Consider the following 23,513-nt stretch of genomic DNA (forward strand, 5'->3'; position numbering starts at 1 on the left):
GATATATGGACTTCTTCCGTACCATCTTTTACAGGCTTTCGTTATTATATTCTCTTTCTTGATGATTTTTCAAAATTCTCATGGGTATTTCCTTTAAAACGGAAGTTTGAAGCTTTTTTAAAATTTAAATCATTCTATTCTTATGTCTCAACTCAATTTTCCACAAAGATAAAAGCTTTGCAATGTGATGGAGGTGCAGAATATATTAAACTTGATATTTTCCGTGACTTTCTTAATGAAAATGGGATATCTTTACGCATATCATGCCCATATACTCATTAGCAGAATGGCAAGGCTGAACGGATGCATCGCACTATTGCAAATATGATTCGTACTCTGCTTTTTCAGGCCTTTCTTCCTTCTAAATTTTGGGTCGAAGCTCTCCACACTACTGTTCATCTCTTGAATATTCTTCCATCTCTCAAACTTCAATTCAAGACTCCCTATGAAATCCTTTTTGGAAAATCTGCTACCTATGATCATCTACGTGTATTTGGATGCTCATGTTATCCTAATCTTAGTGATTATTCACGTAACAAATTAAGTCCTCGATCTAAGCATTGTGTTTTTCTTGGTTATCCGTTAAATTATAAGGGATTTCGGTGTCTTAATCCATTAACTAATAAAGTTTATATTTCCAGGCATGTCCGCTTTAATGAGGAGTCCTTCCCGTACCTCTCTTCTACAATCACCCGCTCCTCCTTGTGTTTCAAAATCTTTATTTAAATCTCCAACAGACTTCAACTCTTATGCATTGCCTATTTCGACTCCTTCAATGTTAAATCTTAGAGATACTTATCTATTGCGTAATCCAACTACTTCTCCTAATATTTCTCATCCGTTTGGTACTGTAACAGCTCTTTTATCTTCTCCTAATATTTCTCCATCTAGGAATTCTCAATTATTAGATGATAATAATCTCCAAGTCCAAAAGCTGTTGAATTCTTGTGTATCTCCAACACCTTCATGTGAGAATACCTCTCCTACTCCAAACATGCTAGATTCTAGGTTGTCTCCAACTACTTCATGCTTCTCTCCCTTGAATAATGTTTCAGTATCACCTTTAACTTCCTAGGTCTATCTCCAAGTAGAGATTATTTGTGCTCACGTATCAATCCTAGAGTCCAGCAATTACATGCTTCTACATCTTCTAGACTCGTAACTTCTAATTCAAATAATTTTGGGACTATTCTTTCTCCTTATCTTCATGAGATTCCAGTTGGTTATTCCCCTACATTTTCTCATAATATTTCTCCACCATCTTCTCCTTTGTTATCTTCTTTTACTCTTCTAAAGACTCGATCGCAAGCTATTCAATCTCATCCTGCTCCTTTTTTAATTAATTATCCTACATTAAGTCACTCGCCTCACACATTTCCAACTCCTTCTAGACTTCATAATATGGTTACTCGTTCTCAAACTGGAAACCTTAAGCCTTAAGTTCTCCCCTCACTCTTATCCCACAATACATCTAACGGACATGTCATATCTATTCCATCCGAGCCTACCTCATTCAAGGAAGCTAATAAGGATCCTAATTAGAGAAATGTAATGACTGAAGAATATAATGCACTCATGGACAACAACACTTGGCAGTTAGTTTTACCTTCTCCTAATGCTAATATTATTGGTTGTCGTTGGGTATATAAAGTAAAACAACGTCAGATGGTTCAGTTGAACGCTTTAAAGCTCATTTGGTGGCGCAAGGATACTCTCAACAATATGGACTAGACTATGATCAAACGTTTAGTCCTGTGGTGAAACCTGTCACAATTCGTACTGTTCTTGCCCTAGCCGCCTCCAAAGGTTAGCTAGTTCATAAACTGGATGTCTTCTTGCATGACAGTCTTAACGAACTGGTGTATATGAAACAACCAACTGGTTTTGTTCACCCAAACTTTCCTCATCATGTTTGTCGGCTGAACAAAACTCTTTATGGCTTAAAGCAAGCTCCTAGAGCATGGTTCCATCGTTTTGCCACATTTTTGCTCCGAATTGGTTTTAAAAATAGCATGTCTGACTGTTCTCTTTTTGTTTATAAATCTAAAACAGAAATTACTATTTTGCTTCTATACGTAGATGACATTCTTCTCACTGCTTCCTCTTCTTCTTTACTTCGTTTTTTAATTCAATCCCTTAAGTCTGAATTTGTTATGAATGATTTAGGACTGATTAATTATTTTCTTGGTGTTTCTATCACTCCTCGTGATGGTGGTTATTTTCTCTGTCAGTCTAAGTATATTCAAGATCTTCTTCGTCGTGCAAATCTTTTGTTTTTAAAATCTGTCTCTACTCCCCTTTCCTCTAAAACACTGTTGCACACATCTGACTCTCCTCCTTTTTCTAATCCCACTCTATATAGGAGTCTTGTAGGTGGACTTCAATATCTCACTTTCACTCGTCCAGATATTGCATTTGCAGTCAATCAAGTGTCCCAGTTCATGCACACTCCTTTAGAAGTTTACTATACAGTTGTTAAACGCATATTGCGTTATTTGAATGGCTCACTATCTCATGGCTTGTTCATTCGTGGTGGTTCTCTGGATCAACTTACTTGTTACAATGATCTGGATTGGGCTGGTTGTCCTACGACGCGTTGCTCTACCTCCGCATATTGTCTCTTTCTTGGAGCAAACCTCATTTCTTGGTCTTCTAAGAAGCAAAGTGTTGTTTCTCGCTCAAGTGTCGAGGCTGAATATTGCTCTGTTGCTCATGTTGCTGCTGAAATTACCTGGTTGCATTCTCTCCTTCGAGATCTTCACGTCTCTCTTTCATCACCAGCTACTATTTACTGTGACAATATTAGTAGCATTTATTTATCTCATAATCCAGTTCAGCATGCTCGTACCAAGCACATAGAAATCGATATTCATTTTGTTCGCGAGAAGGTTGCTACGGGTGCATTGCAAGTTCAATATGTAAATATGGCTGATCAACTTGCTGATTTATTAACCAAACCTCTTCCCTCTCCAAGGTTAATGCTTCTCCGTGACAAGTTCTGTGTTATTCCTACCAACATATCGCTTGAGGGGGGAGGGGGGTGTTAAACATAATATTTTGTATATATATTTTATATCTTTTGTAGTTATCTGTTACGCTTATCTTCAAGGATACTAGATTGGTCCTTTGTATGTATTACTATAAATACCTTATTGTAATTATATTGTCATCATCTAGTATAATATTGTTTCAACATATAGTTAACTTTTGGGTCATCAGATAGTAGTGTAAGAGTTCTTCTACATTGTTTGTGTATATAAATTAAACTATATGTAAGCTGCATTTTGATTGCTTGTTCTCCACCAATGTCTGCATGCAGTTGTAACAATGGTCCTCCTATTGAGGATGATTGCTCAGATACATCTTTGAAGTTAGGGTAAGCTTCTCTCTTATTTATTTATTTATTTATTTATTTATTTATTTATAATATATATACTGATAGTGTTATGAGTTTTTAAAATACTACTATTTAAGTATTTTAAGATGTTGTGTTGAGTTACTTGCCTCTTTTAACATGTTGTATTTTAACACTTTCCCCTGTTATTTTTGGATTTCCATATATGCTTTTCTATCAGGCTACCATTCAACTAGTGAAACTCAAACGGGGAGTTTTGTTGAGATTATCAAAATTTTCGGATATGCAGACATTTCATGCAACGAGTGGCATATAGATTTGCCTTTTCTGAAATATATATATATATAATATTGGAATTGCCATTGCTTGTAGTGTGTATTATTATGTATATGTGGACTACTTAAGAAAGGGCAGACTGCTAATTAATGGTCTCATTTTGTTCTTTTAAATTCCGTTTGCATCTAAACTGACCACTATAAAATGAGCTTTTAATACTAGTTCACCCACCTCAATATAATTTAACTGCAAAAATATAAAACCAATCTTAAAAGCTTTCTTTTTGTGCATGTCAAAGATTTAGTACACCATTTTTCTTCTAGGAAACGAGAAGTAATTAAGGGAAAGAATATAAATAGAAAAATTGAGGTAAATTGGTGGTTTAAATTCTAACTATGAAGGTTAACATAACTAGCTCAGATTATCTTTATCAAAAATCAAAATTAGTATGGATATTTTCAAGCCTTTTAAGATAATAACGATGAGAAACAAATAAAGATCTCAAGCAATAATTTGTCTAGCAATCAACGTCTTGGGCTGGAGTTTCATTCATAAGAATCTACAATCAAGATAGACATGTATTTCTCCCAATTATGTATGGTAACAGAATAATAAAACTTACACTCATTGATGTTCACACCTAATCATGTGGAGTAATAATTAAATATAAGAGTTATCAATTAGAGTTAAAAAATAAATCATGTGACTATCATTAAGTCATAAAAATTTATATGCAAGACAATTGTTTTACATTCATTGAGTTGATACAAATAATGGGTGCATATAAGTTTTATCCTCTCGACCTAGAGGCATCAATGAAACGTTGTCATTTGTTGAAAAGGCAAGAAGCAAGGGAGATACCAAATCCAAATGCCATGAAAATCATTATGAGAAAAAAAGATATATAAAAACTATTTTAATCATTCGGGTCATAAAGATTCAAAGACTATGTTTTAGTTGGCGAAGTGCAAAAATAGCCATTTTAGGCCCCCATTTAAATACTACTCAACATTTATTATTTTTTATAGTTTAGCTATTTCACAATCACCTTCACATATACAACACCACCACCAACAACAACAACAACAAAGTATAATCCCACTTAGTGGGGTCTGGGGAGGGTAGTGTGTACGCAGACCTTACCCCTACCCTAGGGTAGAGAGACTGTTTCCAAATAGACCCCCGACATCCTTCCCTCCAAGAACTTCCCACCTTGCTCTTGGGGAGACTCAAACGCACAACCTCTCGGTTGGAAGTGGGGGTTGCTTACCATCAGAGCAACCCCTCTTGTCAAATCACCTTCACATATGTGGGTCTGAATTTAAACTTTGAATTTCAAAACTTCCGATATGAAGTAAGACTTTGGCAAGGTCCAACAGGAGGTTCAGTCTGAATTTTGTCAAAGATCGACTACATTTAATTAATTTTTGGAAAAATATTTTAAATAAGGTTACTACAAGCGGCTACCTAGTGTCAATTCTACTATTTTAGCTTGAGATCTTTACACAAATAGCCGATTTGATTTACTTTTTAGTTTTTCTAACTTTTATACATAGATTATAAATAAATTATACTTATATGGATATACACATATTTTATATAAATTACTAGCTATTTCTTTTATTATTTAACGGTTGGGTGATTGGCTATTTAAGTTAATTCTTCTTTTAGCTTTACTGAAAAGCCCAATATTCAAAGCCCAATCTAAAGGACATGATTCAGCCCGTAATCACAGAATGAGTTAGCTGAAGCGTATTTACATATCGGCGAGCACGACCGGCGACGGCGAGCGCACCGGCAAGATGAATTACGTCCGGCAGAGTCCGACGAGTCGGAGAATGGCATGGCCGCTGCAAATGGGTGGACTTTTGATGCTTCTTTTACCAAATCTGTTTCCCAGTCTCTTCTCTCCTCTTGGCCGCTCTTACCCTTCTCTTTTCTCTGTAATATCTCTTTACTTCTCCTTTTTCAGCTTTTTTCACAGTATCTTAAAAGATTAAATCATTTAGTATTGGAATGAATTGTGCTGGATATAGTGATGAAAACAGAAAATTCATATATTTGATAGATTGATGTATCTGTTTACTAATGCAATGTGGTGGATCAGAACTTAGGTGAACAAGAATTTGTTGATTAGCTATTAACTTATCGCATACTCTCTCTGTCCCTAATTTATGTGATACATTTAAGATTCTCATTGATTTGTAGTCACAGAGATGTCTATTCAACTTCTTTTTTTCCTTGTACTTTGATTGGAATAGTGCAGGCAGATTGCTGAAATAGTATCCCTTCTTTATTTGTGTAACCTAAAGGTTACAGCTTTCTGTTACTTCTCAGTTCACAGTGCAGCAGCACATTTTACGGAATTAGAGCTTTCGAAAGGTCATATTTTCGTGGTCTAATGGTATCATTTCATTTACCGCTAAGATCACAGAGACTGTTGTATGATCTTATCATTAGCTGTGCCTAGTGTCAATCATGGCCAGCTTAGCCATGTAGATTTTAGATTCGTCGTATGGATTTCTTGGTGTTCATGATTCACATGCACCTCGATTTCTCTTAGAAGATTGTACCTGCTCAAACTTGTAGAATTATTCAGTTCTTTATTAGTTAATTCGTGCAATTTGCAGGAATGGAATGCTCCTAAGTCTATGCACGTGCATTTACTAAACAGGGCTTTGCAACAACAGACAGTGAGTAGAGTTGCCGCTTCATTTCTTTTTAGCTGTGAGATTGCTATGGAAGTTTTGGGACCATATATTCAAATTCTGTATTAATTTAGCACCTTTCAGTCTAATGCTCAAGAAGCAGACCTCTGGTCGCCCTTGCGTAATCAGGGATGGGAATCCTGCGCTGATAATCAAGACACTCAATGTGAGAGTTACACCATACTTTTGTATCTTGTCTCTGCTTTATGAAGGGTTCTTAGCAATTTAAATTCTTCGTGTTCTAACCATTTTTCAATTGCATGCGTTTGTAGCATTGCATAGAAAGTCTCAGGTGTACATACAGGTGTTTTTGGATGGAGGATTGAACCAACAGAGAATGGGGGTATGTAATTTTCTGTTATGATATTGTTTAGTTTACAGATTCTTGATGTATATGACTTTCGGGGCACTTTAGTCTCATGAATGATTATGTTTACTTTGCTCCCATGATAGATCTGTGATGCAGTAGCTGTTGCTAAAATTTTAAATGCGACTCTTGTAATTCCGTATCTTGAAGTAAATCCAGTTTGGCAGGACTCAAGGTATTTACTGTCAGCTATTGCAGCTTCCACTTTCTAAGTACCTTTATAGCTTTATGTGAACTGCCTCTTTTAGAGATTGATACTCCTTATGTGAAGTGCTTTCACAGTTCCTTTGCAGAAATTTTTGATGTTGATCACTTTATCAATATCTTGAGTGGTGACGTCTCTGTAGTTAAAGAGCTTCCCAGTGAGTACTCCTGGAGTACCAGAGAATACTATGCAACAGGCATACGAGCTACTAGAATTAAGACAGCGTCTGTACATGCTTCTGCTACATGGTACCTGGAGAATGTTCTGCCTGTAATGCAGAGGTACTACTGAAATGTCCACTGTTTTATACATTTTCATTTTTTGCCAGCTAACACATTCTCATTACCAGATGCATTTTTGTAGATTGCTTGATTTAACTGGACACTCTGCCTTCAACAATTGAAACCTACTTCTGAGTTCTCTTTGTATGATTAAAAATAAAGCTTGAACTCACAACAAGACTAACTCGCTTCTTTCTTCCAGCTATGGGATTGTAGCTATTGCTCCATTCTCTCACCGTTTGGCTTTTGACAACCTACCTTCATACATCCAGCATCTGCGTTGTAAGGTCAACTTTAACGCGCTAGTTTTTGTTCCCCATGTCAGAACGTTAGGCGACACACTCGTCAGTCGTCTGCGTAGCCCTCCTAGTATGAATAAAGCATCAAGTGCTACACACTTCCACGATAGGGAAAATGACAGAGCAGGAGCTGGAAAGTATGTTGTATTGCATCTTCGCTTTGATAAAGTATGACTATCTTCTACCTTGCTGACTCAATTCCATTCTTACAATCATAGTTTAGACTATGCTTGAAGTCGAGTCTGTGTTCTTGGGCTTTTTAATTCCTCCTGTGACAACTATGAGGGTATTGCACTGTATCAGTGTTTATGTCAATGTTCCATGTCTATGCTAGTTAAAGACATTATTATATGAGGGTTCAGTAAATTAAAGGCCACATGGTATAATTATCTGTCAGCCACTTTGGTCAAATATGCTTATACACATCTCCAAGTTAAGAAAGTTAAAACCCGTCATGTTTCACTAAAATTCACTTGGATACCTTCGATTTTGATCCACCTATCCGTTAATGGAAACAAATAGAAAGGCTTTTGCACAAGACGACAATTATTTGTTTAATACACCTGGATGTTAATTGCCTGGAAAATGTCTTTTAAACAGGATATGGCTGCTCACTCAGCTTGTGACTTTGGTGGCGGCAAAGCTGAGAAACTTGCTCTTGCAAAATATCGCCAAGTACTTTGGCAAGGGAGAGTTCTTAACTCCCAGTTCACAGATGAGGAGTTAAGAGGCCAAGGGCGTTGTCCATTAACTCCTGAAGAGATAGGACTCCTTTTGACAGCCTTGGGATTTAACAACAGCACACGGCTATATCTTGCTTCCCACAAGGTGTCTAACAATGATATTACTTATCTCTTTAAAAAGAATAGTGTTTCATTGTCAATAACAGCTTAAGCACTCTTTGAAACTTTTCCCATTTTCATCAGGTTTACGGTGGAGAAGCAAGGATATCGGCTCTTCACCAGTTGTTCCCATTTATGGAGGACAAGAAAAGCCTTGCTGCTTCTCATGAATTATCCGAAGTGGAAGGAAAAGCTTCTTTATTAGCTGCTCTGGATTATTATGTGAGCATGCAGAGCGATATATTCATTTCTGCTTCTCCCGGCAACATGCACAATGCACTGGTAATTAAATTGTATATCAGAATCTCTTATTAATTGCTAGATTCTAGTCTATCTTAATCTTGATTGTGCTTTGTGACTGATATGGGATGGCATTTTAACAACTCTCAGTTGGGGCATCGAGCATACAAGAATCTTAAGACTATTAGACCAAACATGACATTGTTAGGCAAGCTATTTCTGAACAAGACTATGGAGTGGTCCGAATTCCAGCGCGCAGTACAGCAGGGTCACAAGAATAGACAAGGGCAAATGCGGCTACGCAAGGAAAAACAGTCAATTTATACTTACCCCGCTCCTGATTGCATGTGTAAAGCTTAATTTTGACACCCTTTGGAAACTTTAATTTTATCAAACGTGATATTCACAAGTAACTTTGTTATATTATTGTGTTCACTACACCAAAATAGGATCTTTAGTTGACCATATCCAGGATACAACAGCGTAGTCTCCTCATTCTAGCTAGCCTCAAACATTTGCTATTATGGCTAGTCAGTGCATTAGGATAAATTTTCTTTTATGTAGTATGCAGTGGCCGAGAGTTAGAAAAAGGAAAGAGTCTTTACTCTCTGTACATGATTCGCAGAAAAGGCTGGATAAACTGTTGCCCGAGCTCAAAGATGAACTAGATTCACCAGCCATTGTGCAAGAAAACATTGGTTCAATAATCCATATGACCCAAGCAGAAGTTTTTTGAAGTCAGTTTAACAGTTGCAGTTCTGATATTAGTATTTATTTTATCTCTAATCGTATTTCATGCTTTTAAAGACAGCCTGGTAACCACAATTATAGAAATCTAACTTGCAGCCTAAACAAAATCAACTTCGTCTATCTATGAGGAGCCGCAGCGGCTATATCTCCAAGTATAATTTAATTGATACACACGTATGTTCATACACTACTAAGTGGTATAATATGGGGGACCGAGAATTTTTTTTAAGTACTAAATTGTTACTCATCAATTTTACTAACATAGGTTAACTGAATTGTCTAATCTTGCAGAAGATTTTACTAATGAGCTGTCTAGCAAAATTCATTTTCTAGATAATTTTCATATCTGCGAAGAAGAGATTGGTGTAATGGGAAAACTCGAAATTTTGAATGATCTTAGCTGGTAAACAAATACGTCATCACCTATATATTTGATGTCAATGCAAAATTATTCTCAATAATCACCATTCCTTGTTCGTTTTTTCCTTCTTTTTCACTTTCCACTTCTCTTTTCTTTTTCCTTTTCTGAATTCAGATACGAGAATTAGCTTCTTAACTTTCTTAATAGGGTTTTTAACCATCACTAGAATAAGCTCAATCTTACTGTGGTCGAATTTCACTCCAAAACTGCAAGAGTTCCTGGTACTACAAACCAATCTAAAGTCAGTAGATGGTCACGCCAAGCTTTAAGCTAAAACTTAGTTGCATTATGCCTTCATTGATCATTATCAAAATGCTAAAATACAAGCCAACTATTGCTCCACAATTGTACATAAATGGAATTTCATGAGAAAATTTACATTGTGCGTAATGCAAGCTCTAAAAAACAGCCTTAGCGCATTAATGCACATTGTTGAACCCACAAACAATGATCACTTTTCTCGTTCTTTTTGGACATTTGGTGCACTTGGAGCTTCAGCCATCTGATCATCCATCTTATCTTTATTTGAGCTGGTTGAGCTATTCCCATTCCGGCAGGCAGCCAACTCCTTTGGTTCTGAGTCGGAAAATGCTGGAGAGGGAGAGGGTGAAGTCGTTTCTTCCTCAATTGGAAGTGTTAGTTTTGACCCTTCTAGTGCAACACCAAGAACAATGTTATCTTCTAACATGGGCCTTCCCACAGAAGGTGGTGAAATTGGTCTTTCAGCATCTTGTTGTGCCTGTGAAGCAGCAGCTGCCACATCTGTCTTCTCAATGTTGATATCTGATGTCAAACCTGGTGGCTCTCCAGTTGCTGAAGCAACTTGGTTTTTCTCAGAGTTGCTTTTAACTGGACTGCTCGATCCTTGTTTTGGTGTTTTTCCATCTGAAGACAAAGTTGCTACTTTTAAATCGACATTAGCATTTGATGCTGACGAGACCTTAACAACTTCTTTCTCAGCAGGCTTTGATGGCAAACCATTTGTATCATCAGCAGCCTGTGATGTACTTGGTGCTTCAGCCTTTCCATCTTTTTCTTCATCAGGTTGTACTGAACCGGCAGAAACCTTAGTTTTATCGTCATTATTGATCCTATAAGAAGGCTCAATAAGGAAGAATGGGCGATTAGGACGATCACGAGAGAAAATGGAATCAGCAAATGGTACATCATCCGCATCAGGTTCGCGATATGTTTTCTGCACAGTACGAAGAGGTGTAGCAAGTCGAGCACGATGATGGCTGATTACTCGAAGCAGATCCAGCAATATAACCTCCTGCAACCGAAAGTTGATGGAACCATTAGCAGGAAGTTACTATAATCCAGATAGACCTTAGGACCTCAACTGCCACATACACACACAACAGATGGAGATGAAAGAAAAGGCCTTGAGATAGAAGCAGATTGAATGTATGCCCCACAAACCTACAGTTTGGTGTTACAGCTGGAAGGCACTACACTAAAGCTTGAATCAAATAATTACAACAACAACAACAACAACAACAACCCAGTATAATCCCACTTAGTGGGGTCTGGGGAGGGTAGTGTGTACGCAGACCTTACCCCTACCCTGGGGTAGAGAGGCTGTTTCCAAATAGACCCCCGGCATCCTTCCCTCCAAGAACTTCCCACCTTACCCCTACCTTGCTCTTGAATCAAATAATTAAAGATACTAAAGGTGATTATAGACTTTTTTTAGTTACTTCTGGCAATAGTGACATGAGGAACTGCCGAACAGATGGTAGAAGAGAAATTGTGGCTGCATAAAGCGATATAGTATTGAAGACCCATCTAAAACTGGGTACTAAGAAAAAGAGCTTATACATGACTACATATAAATTGATTAATGTATGGTAATGGTTGACTAGATTTACTGTAAGCAAAGATTTTATACCAATTTACAAAGTCAGACTCAGGACTGCTTCACTGAACCAAGGGATAAAACTCGTACCTTCACTCGGGAGTACTCTTCAAAATAAGAAGTCTTCACAAAGCAAGAAATCATGATCTGTTACACATGCCACGAGTAAGAAAATTGAGTCATACTATTAAAAGAAACTTACTTCCTTAAACTACTATGCACAAATGTAAGATATGCCAAGATTGAATTCTCTAACACAGACATGTAAATTTAATATGAAAGACAGGTGGAAACACTTGCACAAGAGATGAAGTGATCCTTAGGCTAAGGGGCCTAGAAATTCCCAACTAGCACTAGGCTCTACACATTTAGAGAGCTAACACGTGTCGAGTGTCGGGCAGAGTTAAAGGAGCTTCTATCCTTGCTCTTTGCACGCATCTTCACCCAGGCTAACAGGGCTTTTACTTATTCAATGGGAGAATGGAGTCTCGGAAAGCCTAATTGAGAGTACGATCCTTCACCCCTTTTCAGCCTCTACAGGGTTCACACATTTCTTCAATATAGGTGAGAATGGACCAAACAGAGATGGAAGAGATCAAACACAGAGATAAGAAGCAGCTAGCCTTCTTAACGTTTAGCGCGGGGGGGGGGGGGTGAAGAAAGTGGACGAAAACAGGCTCGCATTTTATCAAAACAAATACAGGAAAATAATCGTATAGAAAACACCCCTGGCCAACTCCTTCCTCTTTATGTATGATTAGAATCTTTAAAAATCTAACGCGATGCAAGTAAATGATTCAGCGAATTTGAGATGGCTATTATTTTTAAAGCTTATAACTCATGACAATAATATCATGACCATGATTAGTTGCATTACAAACAGCTGTCAATGCATTTTACCGCTGTATTTCAGGAATTGAATGAGGTAGGTAAAGAGGTATAACCTACCATAAGAGCCTGATTCTCTGGATCAACATTATCCAGAAAAACTCGCCTATGTAATCGCTGCTGTTCTATTTGAGGATTTTTCGCCAAAACCTTCCGCATATCCGCAACAATGTTCTGCACGCGAAAGAGGCATGTAAATACTCATCAGCCAACAAAATTTGTTTTTCAGAATTAAAAAGAATATATGTTAACTAACTAGAAAATTGTTACTGACATTGATCTTATTCACATCCAAGTGGCTGATGGCAAGGTGAGTCTTGATCCGCCAATGAGTCTTCTGGCTAAGATTCCTGACGATATTCACTGAAAATTTGTGATTTGGTATATGAATGGCTTCACGGTCATCACCTCTTATGACTGTTGGTGACCACCAACCTACGTGCTAAACAACAAGAAAGCAGTCATACAACAGCTCAATACCACGAGTTAGCTTTCTGTTCAACTGATTCAGCACAAATGGATGAAGCTGTTATCCAACCACATCTTCATGCAAATCCTTGCATACCAAGCATGCAATACTTCTTGTTATTGCATTATTTAAAGTATATTCCCTTATTATCTAATTGGTAGCAGGAGCTAAGATTTACCTCCACTGTACCAGAGACGTCATAGCCCTGTATCTTTGTCTGTATCCAGTCATTTAGAACAAAGGGCCTTGTTGCATGGATCATTATGCTTGAGAGGAAGTTCGTAAGTATCTGAACAAGCCCCAAGGAAGTAAAAAATATAAGTTGCACTAATCCAAGTGGCACACAAGCACTCTACCCAGACAGAGAAAAAAAAAGGAAACATGAAAGCAGAAGTAATATTAAACCAACCACTTGGGAGAACATCCAAATGAAATAGAGAAAAGGTATAAAACCTCATTTCGACGCACTTAGAAATGCAAAACAAATGGTCAGATTACCTCACGACCAGCAAGAGTAAGCAATACTGTCCCAAGACCCCCAGCTGTCAACCACTTTTGTGTAGAAAAACCAAGCAGTTCCATGAACAATGAAACAGATGCAACCCACACTGCAGTATATACAGCTTTCCCTGCAAATTCGAATCCCATCTGAAAGAGCAAAAAACACATATTTGAAGAATAAGAATTTGGTCATAGAAGGCAACAACGAATGATAGCAAAAACCACGGTACAGAAAAGAAAATGTGGTGCTGCATATTTTTCTGGAGAGGCCACTTTAATCACTAGCGTTTAATTGGTTTGATAGTTTTAGATTACTTAAATATGCACAGGAAAGGTGTAATAACAATTGCACACTAGTATGTGATACCGCCAAACTAACATAAGCCTCTAATCTGGAGTTGGATCCATATTACTTAAGCCAAGAATGAAGCTTTCTTGGAGAAAGAACATGATCTTGGGGAAAAGGGAATCAATAAACAGGCATCAATAAGCTTTTGACAAATAGGTAACTAAAGTACTTCCAGTTGTTTAGTTTCCTTGTTTAGCATTAGCATTTTACGTGCTGTTTAAAAATCTATATCGGGCTTCATTCTAAACATCTCTGCATTAACCAAGGTTATAAGTTTTGCATGCTTCAACAGATTGGATTAAATACATAATTCCCACATACATTTCTTGCATCAGAGGGGTCTTTTGTCTCCATAAGGAATTTTTGTGTTTGCTGAATCAAGCTGCCAGAAAAGAAAATCAAGATGAACTTCGTGTATTATAAACAGAGAGCAACTAATCAGAATTAAGTAATTAAGATACCGGGAAAACCAAGAGTATGACAGAAAGCTACATTGGTGCTATTAAGAGCTATGATAAATGAAATCCATAAACCAACGAATAGATACTGCATCAGAAAATCAAATATTACAAGATCTTGAAAGCAAAATATCACCTAGATAAACAGTAGGCAAGTGCCATCACTGTCGATAATGATCGTATAAAAGTAAGAAATCTTTGCTTGACTGCCTGGCTTGCAGCTGAAGGTAAAATCAGTGGATCCACTGCTCTGCAAAAGTTCACGCCAGCAGCATGAGTGTTTTATAAAGCAAAATATCTAACATGTTTAAGATTTTAAAAATTGCACTTTAATTTAACCTGCATATAAGTATTGCTCCGGTCCATAAAAGCACAGGTTTAAGATAGGAATCTGCAACATAATGCAAGCCGCTTTGTTTCCAATTACTCTCGCTTTCCTGCATAAAGGTTTTCAGAAAACGCCTTAATTTAGGGACAATGATGATGTAGACAACATGCAGACCAACGAGAAAGATTGTCCAGAGAAGCCAGTACATGAAAGAAAAATTTTCTGCCAAAGCGCATCAATGGAATGAGACCCCATGCGGCTAAAACAAGAACTCCAACGGCCGGAACCAGCTGAAGCACAAGGGGGCTCCCATGTATAGTATTTAATGACCTGCAAAATAAAACTAATAATTGCATAGGTACCAATTTGACCATTTCAATATTGGAATGTGGATGGAGGATAAATAAAGCAGGCGGGATGCTATAATCATGAGTGATAATTCCACCTATTGAGTAAAATCGTCAGACATTTAATTAGGTAGAGAATCATCAGGTTATATTGTGAAGGGCTGAAGAATGGATTATGATTTGTGAGAAAAAGAACTCATCCTCATTGAGAAAGAGACGCTACTTAATTACTAGCAACACTGTTGATGATAGGAGTTGCATTAGTAGTTGAGAGGAATCAATTATTAAAAACTCCTAGATCTGAATGTCCGTGCAACTTGAATAAGAGATATATTAGATAGAGAAACATTTACCTTTTCCATATTAGTGCTGCTGTTTTCAGAAATTGACTCTCATATCCTCCACCTGGCTTTAATAAGGAGCGGCAGAGCAATACATTACATCTAATAGGTGGAGGATGGGAAAACAAAGGCCCACGTACACTATTCAGAAGGTAAATGCTCCACGCGTCCTGCCGCTAAAGATGCATATACCACATATCAAGGTGTCAATGAGGGAGTATAAATTAGGCATAAATCTATAGCCATATAACTTAAATTATAAGTTTAAGAAAGAGCTCGTTAGGATGATTGCAGCAAATGCTCCGCTTATCTCATTCAGAAAATGGCAAATGGCAAATGGAAAATGTCGTAGTAATAAGGAGAGCTATAAACAAGATGAGTTCAGCTGATTAATGGAATAAGCGTGGTTCAATTGTTAAAATAATATCAGCTTGAGCATACTGAACTCAGGAGAAACTCAAGCTGTAGCTCGAATTGACTCATTACACTACAACTACAGCTTGATATGTGCAAATACACTTGTGCGACAATAAAAGCACATCACATTTTTAGGCTTCCGTAAAACTTTCCACATTATCAACCTTTATGATCTTGATCACAAGGCAAAATAAGCGATTCATCCACTGAACACATATGAACTTGAGCTCAAGACCCGCTCATAATTTAAACAAGTAAGCAAAGTCGAACATATTCAAGTCAAGTCAAGTTGTTTCTGTTGAACTCAGCTTATAAGTAAAGCTATTGAAATCATGTCAAGTACATAAAGCTTAGTTTTCTGGAGTCAAATTCATGATGCTCAAGTGATGCAATTGAAGAAAATGAAACAGCTGCTTATGGAATAAGATCAACAAAAAATTGAAATACATGAGAAGGTCATGATATACCTAAACTGAAATGTTGAACCTATATATACAATAACATAATGAAAGCAAAGTGAGTCATCAATAAGCTACCTGAATGATGCATGAACAAAAAGGAATGGGGAGGGGTGTAAATAAAGAAGGAATGTGATAATTATAGTCTGATGCAAAGCATACCGAAGAATGTGATGACAGAAATTTGCTGCAAGAATCTGTCTGGCTCCTGCTCATTGTGCCCTACAAACAAACAAAAAATTCAAGAATTGAGGACATCCTTGTTTTATCAGCAAAAGGTTGAGAACATCATTGACTCTATTGATCAAGTATAAGAAGAAAAAAACCAATGCACAAACCGAATTGTACCTTAGGCTGGCAGGTGAATCCACATTTCCCCTGGATGCCCAGTTCGCGGGGCAGCAGCAATGAGACAGCAGCCGCCATCGTCTAATATACTCAAAGATATAACACCCAGAAGTTACAATGTTAATGTGCATATGGGAAGAACCTTTATCTTCAGAACCTACCTAAAAAAAGGTGGAAAACAAAAATCAAATTAAGCATGAAGCAACCTGCCCAATGGTAAGCAAAAAGAAAGCCACCCCCTTTAACTGCATCATGGGTCCTTGGCGGATTTGCAACAGTGGCAGCGGCAGGTGCACCCACTGCCTTAAATATAGCTAAAGTTCTCTTTAAAATGATACACACACACTAAGTCTCCACACATTGTCACAAAGGATAAGCAGGTGCAGTGGTAGTCCTCACCCCGCACCCACCTGGTACTCACATCAATTGAGTGCAAAAGCTTCTGATCACAGAAATATCTAAAGTAAGACTTCTCTCCCAACATATCTCATCTATCCTATCAATTTCAAGCAGAACTAGGTAGGGGGAAGGGGTTCAACTGAATCCCATTTGTTGAAAAATTATAGTGTGCAAATAATGTAAAAACATATTTTTTAGGCTACATATGAACGGTTGTATCCCCTTGACACAAGGGAGAATTCTAGTGAAAGTGACAAAGGGGTTCAAAAATTGCTTTAAGTTACAGGTTCAAGTCCTAGGTGTGACATTCTAACAATTTTTTGAATCACCTTGTATAAATTTATGGCTCCGCAACGGGCAGAAAGTATAGGCATAAGCTAATGGGACTAAGGCACACCACATCAAGCACAATTAAAAGTTAATGCATAATCCATGAGAAAATCTGAACACAATCTAACAGTTAAAATATCGCATCAGCCAAAAACGACATTACTGCTACACCACACTCTTCTGCCTTGCGAAGAAAAATGCAACTCAGAAAAATCTTCTCTTTTCCTTCTTCACTTTCCTAAACATTTTTCTAAGCCTCAAAATCTCAACAATCGAACTTGGAAAAAATAACTTAAATTTCACAACTAACCAAAAAAAAAGAATAATTAACCCTCATAACCAATAATCAAGCTAATTACGAACCTTAATACCATTAAGCAGTGAGATTATCCCAGAAACTGAAGCTAATGTACTTAGAAAACAGCTCTAATCAGCTCGAAATCGGAGATCTTCGTATGTTAATGTAATGGGAAATGAAGGAAGGGAGCGGTGATAAAATGCGCAGGGAGGTGATGGGCACCAACACCGACGGCTACAGTTGCGTGACGGACTGAAAAAGATTACTGTTTTGGATAATTCCCACGTTTCGAGGTACCCGCCCCTTCTTACGTGGCACCATTCATTTTTTTTATTGCCTAACTTTTAAAGAGAAAAAAAAAAATAGATACATAGAAATTGTATTTAGATAAAAACGGGGCGAGTTGAAGAAGGGACCGTTTGGTATGTCATATAAGATGGAATAAGGTGGTATAAAATTTATCTCATATTTGATTTTAATTAGCCCCAGTATTAAAAAAATACCATAAATTGAGATTAAATTATACTATCTCCTAGGTGGGATAACTAATGCTAAAACTAGTTATCCTGGAATAAAATTATAAAATGACCAACATATTTTTCTTTTCTTTTTTACTGTAACCTTTTTTATTTTTTGAACCAAGGTTAAGATAAAAAATAAATTTTATCGAAGCTTATCCACCGTCAAACTAAACACATGTTTTAAATTGTATACAGTATATCTTAGTTTTATTTCAATAAACCAAACATAGCAATAACATTAAATAGTTATCTTGTCCGTGAACCAAACGACCCCTAAAAGCCTTATCTAAAGACGTATAAACCACACACTTCACTCGGTGCTAATTTCCACAAAACAGAAAAAAAAATCAAATTGCAGGCATGAGTGACGCTATGGGTATGACGGCGCCACCGCCATCAATAACCTCAACCGCCGTGAACAACCACAGCCGCCATCATATGATGATGCACATGACGTTTTTCTGGGGAAAAAACGCGGAGGTTCTGTTCTCCGGTTGGCCTGGGTATAACAATATGGGAATGTATATTTTGGCACTGTTCTTCGTTTTTCTACTTGCCTTTTTCGTCGAGTGGATCTCACACACCAATTACATCAAAGAGAGTGCTAATCATGTGGCTGCTGGGTTAATTCAGACCGCTTTGTACGGCGTCAGGATTGGGTTGGCTTATTTGGTCATGTTAGCTGTTATGTCCTTCAACGCCGGCATTTTTCTGGTGGCAATCGCCGGCCACACGTTAGGATTCTTAGTTTTTGGTAGTAGGGTTTTTAAGAAATCGCCATTGACGGCTTATGCTAAGGCCTCCGATCTTCCTCCTATCAGTTGTAACTGTTGACAAACTGAAATAAAATATTTAGTTATCTTCTTTTTTTTCAAATCATAATTATAATTATTGGTATATCGTGTAAAAAAAATCACATTTTTGTGATTGCCCAAAAAACAATTCAATTAAAATTATGGAGAAAAAAATGGACAAAAATTACAGGCTATCTGTGTACAAAAATTCCCCCATACAACTGCTTTCCATCCTAAACTTTTCTTCTATGAAATTTGTTATCTGAAGAAGGTAGAATGCATAAATATACTTATTTGCTAATATCAACAAAAATGTCCAGAAAGCTTTCAATCCCAATTTCTGTTAGGTGTTGTTTGATACGATGATTGTAAAAATATGAATTCTTATGGAGTAGCTGACAATATATTTAAGGGCTCATTTGGTAATGAGGTATAACGGAGAATTAATTTCGGAATTAAATATGAGATTTTATCCAATATTGGTTGGGATTAGGGGTGTTCATAAAAGGAATCTTTACCTCGTATAGCAAAGGTTGATACCTTATTTATCTTAAATAAATACCATTTTAAAAAATTATAGTTCATAGCTACCTTTTGATTTTTATAACCAAATATCTATTTATGGTCACCTTCTACCATAAAATACGCTTTGTATTATATTTCTCTATCATCCTTTCAGATTTTTCCTCACTCTCTCTCAATACTAGTTTTCTCCATACAAACTCATGGATTCTCCGGTGTGCATACAGATTTTTCTACTGTATGCATCTCCGGTAGATTTCAAACATCTTTTGCCGCACAAGAGCGTTAACTTTGGCGATTTTGACGACACTGATACAGCCATACCGAGGATTCAGATTGAAATTTCCTGCATAACAACCGATGGATTGCTCTACCTCCCAACATTTTTAGTCAAGCCCTCTGTCAGTGCACCAAAAAGGTAATAATTTAGGAAAATTAGATAAAATATAAGTCAATGGATCTGATTACTATACTCCAAACTTAATACGCTTACTATGATCTGAATTTTTTTCTTCAAAACAACGTCAACAAGGAAGGCGAATCCTAAGATGCATTATAAAAATTAAACAAACAGATTCTAAGAGCTTCGAAGTATTTGAGGAGAAATGAAGGACCAAGCTTACCGGACATGGATTGTAGAGAGAAGACCACGTTAGGGTGTTCTTGAACAAAGACGACGGAGTTTGGGGCTGAGCAAATTGAAGATTCTGTTACTCTTTTTAAGTGCATTTCAATGTATCTCGCTATATTTTCATGTATTTCATTGTATTCATTGTTTTTTTAATTGTATTTCAGAGTATCTCGCTGTATTCCATATATTTCATTGTATTCACTGTCTCGCTATATTCCATGAATGTATTCATATAATTTTTTAAATTAACATAATTTATGTATTTAGATGTATATATGTATTCAAATGTATCTGCAGTATGTATTCATATGTTTTTGCACTATAGATGACTTGCTATACTTCATGTATTCAATGTATTTTTATGTATTTAACTATATTCAATGTAATTATATAATTTCTCTGAAGATTGCTATGTTTTTAGGGTGTTTTTCGGTTGAGAATATTTTTTATAACTGGAAATACAAATTTTGTGTGTTATAATTGAGTTTGTTGATTGAGAGTCTATTATGTTAATTGATTCACTTTTCGTTTAAAAACAGCTGAATAGATCATGAATTGTGTCGTGAATACAGTCGAATACAATAATTTGTTTAGCTGTAATTTCCTGTTTCACGACATGAATACAGTCGAATACAATAATTTGTCAAGCTGTAATCCCCTTTTCACGCCGAAAAATACTACTGTATTCATGAATATAGTAGCTTAAATACATCGAATACACTCTAAAAAAACAGAAAACATAACTATAAGAAGTAATATAGTAAATGGTATCTACAACTAGCTAATAACCACTAAAACATAGTGGTTTCTTAAAGTTTCTCTTCATAAAAACCAAACCAAACTGACAAAAAAAAAATTGATATTTTTTGGGTTTGGTTTGATTTTGGTTTTGAATTTTAAAAACCGAGCAAAAATAGTTAGGTTTTTTTGGTTTTAATAAAAAATAACGGAAAAGCCGAACCAAATCGACTATAGAAGTACCTATTTAAAATTTATTGTTACAATATATACGTGTATATTTTTATAAAAAGTTTCTAAAATTTTATGCACATGTTAATTGTTTGCACTCTTAGTCTAGTTTTTTGTTATTATAATAATCTAGTTGTTTTCCTTTACATTCTAGTTTAATTGGTAGTTTTCTTTTGCTAAGTACAAAAAGAGAATTTCATGTTAAAAATAATTTATTTTTAATTAATTCCTTAAATTATCGTTACTATTTGATTTAATATCACCAATATATCTTGAAAAATGATAGATTTCTCAAAGAGCAATTGGTTTGATAGTGTTACGTTGAAGATATAGTCGCTGGAATATGTGTTGGTAGTGTATGTCTCATATTTAAGAAAAAATCGATAAATAACCGACAAAACCTGAATCGATAAAAATAGACCTAACTAGTTTGGTTTGGTTCCAATATTTGAAAAACTGACTTACTTGGTTTGGTTTCTTTTTAGGGAAAAACTGATCCAGACTGAACCATGAACACTCCTAGTTGGGATAAAATCGCAGTATAACTAATCCCGATATTAGTTATCCCGGGATTGTAATGTTATTTTTATCCCTATAGAAGGATGGAATAATAATCCCGACATAACTAATTCTGTAATAACTTGTTTCCGAACTAAATAATCCCCAAGACATATTGCTAGCATATGAGAATACGTGAATTTTTATGCAAATATTGTGACATTAAAGTCAATATCTTTATAAGAAGAAATATAAGATACTTTACTGCGAATGATTTGGGACGTGAAGACTGAACCCATTGGAATTTGGTGAAACTTGAACATCAATTTTGTATTGACTTGTCATGTCATGTCATGTCATGTCATGCAATTTAGCACTTGTCCAATTTCCTCATAAAATTTGCATGTCCTTTGGATATATGTTTATTTTGGTGTTAAGTATCAATGGGCCTGAAAGGGGATGAAAGGTAAAGAGAAGGGCCAAGGCTGCTACTACTTTTCCAATCAAATTTCAAAACATGTGATTTACCTTTTCATACCTTGCTTGTGTGGGTCACTAGCTGTCCAACATCCAAAATCACCCTTCCCATTTGGGTTTTCTTTTTCTTTAATAAAAAAAACTAGCAGTAATTTACTGTAAATAATTACTCCCTGTTCCAATTTTGAGAGTTAAATAAATTATTTTTATATGCCTTTTAAATATTTTAAATTATTAACTATTATAGTTTATTGTATTTTTTACGTAGTTTTCATATATGTATATTTCGAAAAAACTCAAATATTTTATGTTCAAATACACAGTCAAAATTAAAAAGCTTGAATCTCGAAAATCTAAAAGTATCACATAAATTGAGACAAATGAAGTATGAGCTATGAATAAATTTTAAAAATTAGCAGTAAAAAATTAACAATTCTAAAAAAAAAAAAATTGTATCAAGCTTTGGATTTCGTCCAACTTAAGGTTGACTATTATTCTTCCTAATTAGAGCGACCAAAAAGAATTTGACCCGGAAAGTTGATTCAACCCAACTGGATAATTTGTGGTTGGCTAGCACTTTTCCAGGCTTATATTTGAGATTGACTTTTCAATCCAACCGCAGGCCCATTTGAACAAATAGAATCATTTAGTAGGATCGTTTAAACTTTGATTTTTGACCATGTTAAATAAGTTTTAGAAAAATAATCTTGCGTCAGATTTTTAAAGTACGTTCTCAGACTTTTAAAGTATCTATCAAAAATTTAAAGTATACTGTCAACATTCTAAAGTACATTAGGCGCCGCCATAATTTAAAATATACCGTCGAAATTTTGAAGTACGCTGCCAGAATAGAGAACTAATCTTATATGCACGAGGAGATTGTATACGGCTAAAATCGGGGTGTTCGAGTTCGATTTTGGGATCACCACGACTTCTCATGGCCCATCTTCAGAAGGCCCGAGGCACAGTTCAAGGCTCGACCCCGAGGGTTCTCAACGTTCGACCTCGAGGCAATACAAATCGGTAGTTATGATGGAAAAACGGGAAGTTCCCAAGGCATGTGATTAAGGCTGACCCAGTCTATTAGGCTAGCATGAGCATGTACCGTGGCATTAAATGGTTGTACCAGTCATATATCTTTGTAATAAATATATTTGTACTATGTTGGGATTTCCCCTCATATATAAAGGGTACCCTTGTCATTTTGTAAGAGGATATCCAATACATCATTCAATACAAGAACATTTTCTGCTCTCTAACTTAAACACATTCTCTCTTGATTCTATTACTTACATTTATTACTTACGTTTATTGTATTTCATTAATTGTTCTTAATTTATTACTCATTATTGATCATAAAGAGCTCTTATCAAAGCTCTCAAAACTGTTAGTCCTTCATCGACCGGGCACAGCCTAACGCTTAGCTCGACCTCGAGGCACCGTATAGGCCAGCTCGAGGCCCCGAATCCCAGCCACTCGGTTTGCTCGACACACTGTCTTCAAGCTCTTATCATATTTTCTAGCCTCACACTTGGCATCTACTGCCTAACAACTAGCATAAAAATAAA

General features: G+C 36.2%; 2 protein-coding genes and 1 long non-coding RNA gene across 6 annotated transcripts; 2 read left to right on the top strand and 1 right to left on the bottom strand.

Moving 5' to 3' along the window:
• The first annotated feature begins 5,343 nt into the window (after positions 1–5,343).
• On the top strand, positions 5,344–9,260 carry LOC104233895 (O-fucosyltransferase 31-like). Its single transcript, XM_009787360.2, has 10 exons — positions 5,344–5,574; positions 6,262–6,324; positions 6,424–6,505; positions 6,612–6,682; positions 6,793–6,881; positions 6,989–7,192; positions 7,395–7,659; positions 8,092–8,319; positions 8,418–8,615; positions 8,724–9,260. The coding sequence occupies exons 1-10, from the start codon at positions 5,434–5,436 to the stop codon at positions 8,931–8,933; spliced, it is 1,551 nt and encodes a 516-aa protein (XP_009785662.1). The 5' UTR covers positions 5,344–5,433; the 3' UTR covers positions 8,934–9,260.
• Positions 9,261–10,008: 748 nt separating this feature from the next.
• Positions 10,009–17,851, bottom strand: LOC104233868 (mechanosensitive ion channel protein 3, chloroplastic-like). 3 transcript variants are annotated; one of them, XM_009787322.2, is made up of 15 exons: positions 17,599–17,851; positions 16,713–16,948; positions 16,507–16,587; positions 16,321–16,380; positions 15,296–15,459; positions 14,802–14,925; positions 14,607–14,704; positions 14,404–14,517; positions 14,131–14,191; positions 13,458–13,607; positions 13,138–13,248; positions 12,765–12,932; positions 12,551–12,664; positions 11,693–11,749; positions 10,009–11,017 (listed from the first exon to the last, which is right to left on the bottom strand). In XM_009787322.2, the coding sequence occupies exons 2-15, from the start codon at positions 16,758–16,760 to the stop codon at positions 10,196–10,198; spliced, it is 2,172 nt and encodes a 723-aa protein (XP_009785624.1). In that variant the 5' UTR covers positions 16,761–16,948; positions 17,599–17,851; the 3' UTR covers positions 10,009–10,195. The 3 variants fall into 3 exon arrangements, with proteins under 3 accessions (XP_009785624.1, XP_009785652.1, XP_009785640.1); XM_009787350.2 differs by lacking the exon at positions 16,713–16,948 and having other exon boundaries at positions 17,599–17,850; XM_009787338.2 differs by lacking the exon at positions 16,713–16,948 and having other exon boundaries at positions 16,507–16,667; positions 17,599–17,850.
• Positions 17,852–19,532: 1,681 nt separating this feature from the next.
• On the top strand, positions 19,533–20,300 carry LOC138889060 (uncharacterized). Of its 2 annotated transcripts, none has more exons than XR_011406625.1 (2): positions 19,533–19,788; positions 19,903–20,300. It is a non-coding gene; the product is annotated as an uncharacterized lncRNA (long non-coding RNA). The 2 variants fall into 2 exon arrangements; XR_011406624.1 differs by having other exon boundaries at positions 19,907–20,300.
• The last annotated feature ends 3,213 nt before the right edge of the window (positions 20,301–23,513 follow it).

Source organism: Nicotiana sylvestris, chromosome 4 (genome assembly GCF_000393655.2).
Source record: "Nicotiana sylvestris chromosome 4, ASM39365v2, whole genome shotgun sequence".
In the NCBI taxonomy this organism is placed as follows: Eukaryota; Viridiplantae; Streptophyta; class Magnoliopsida; order Solanales; family Solanaceae; genus Nicotiana; species Nicotiana sylvestris.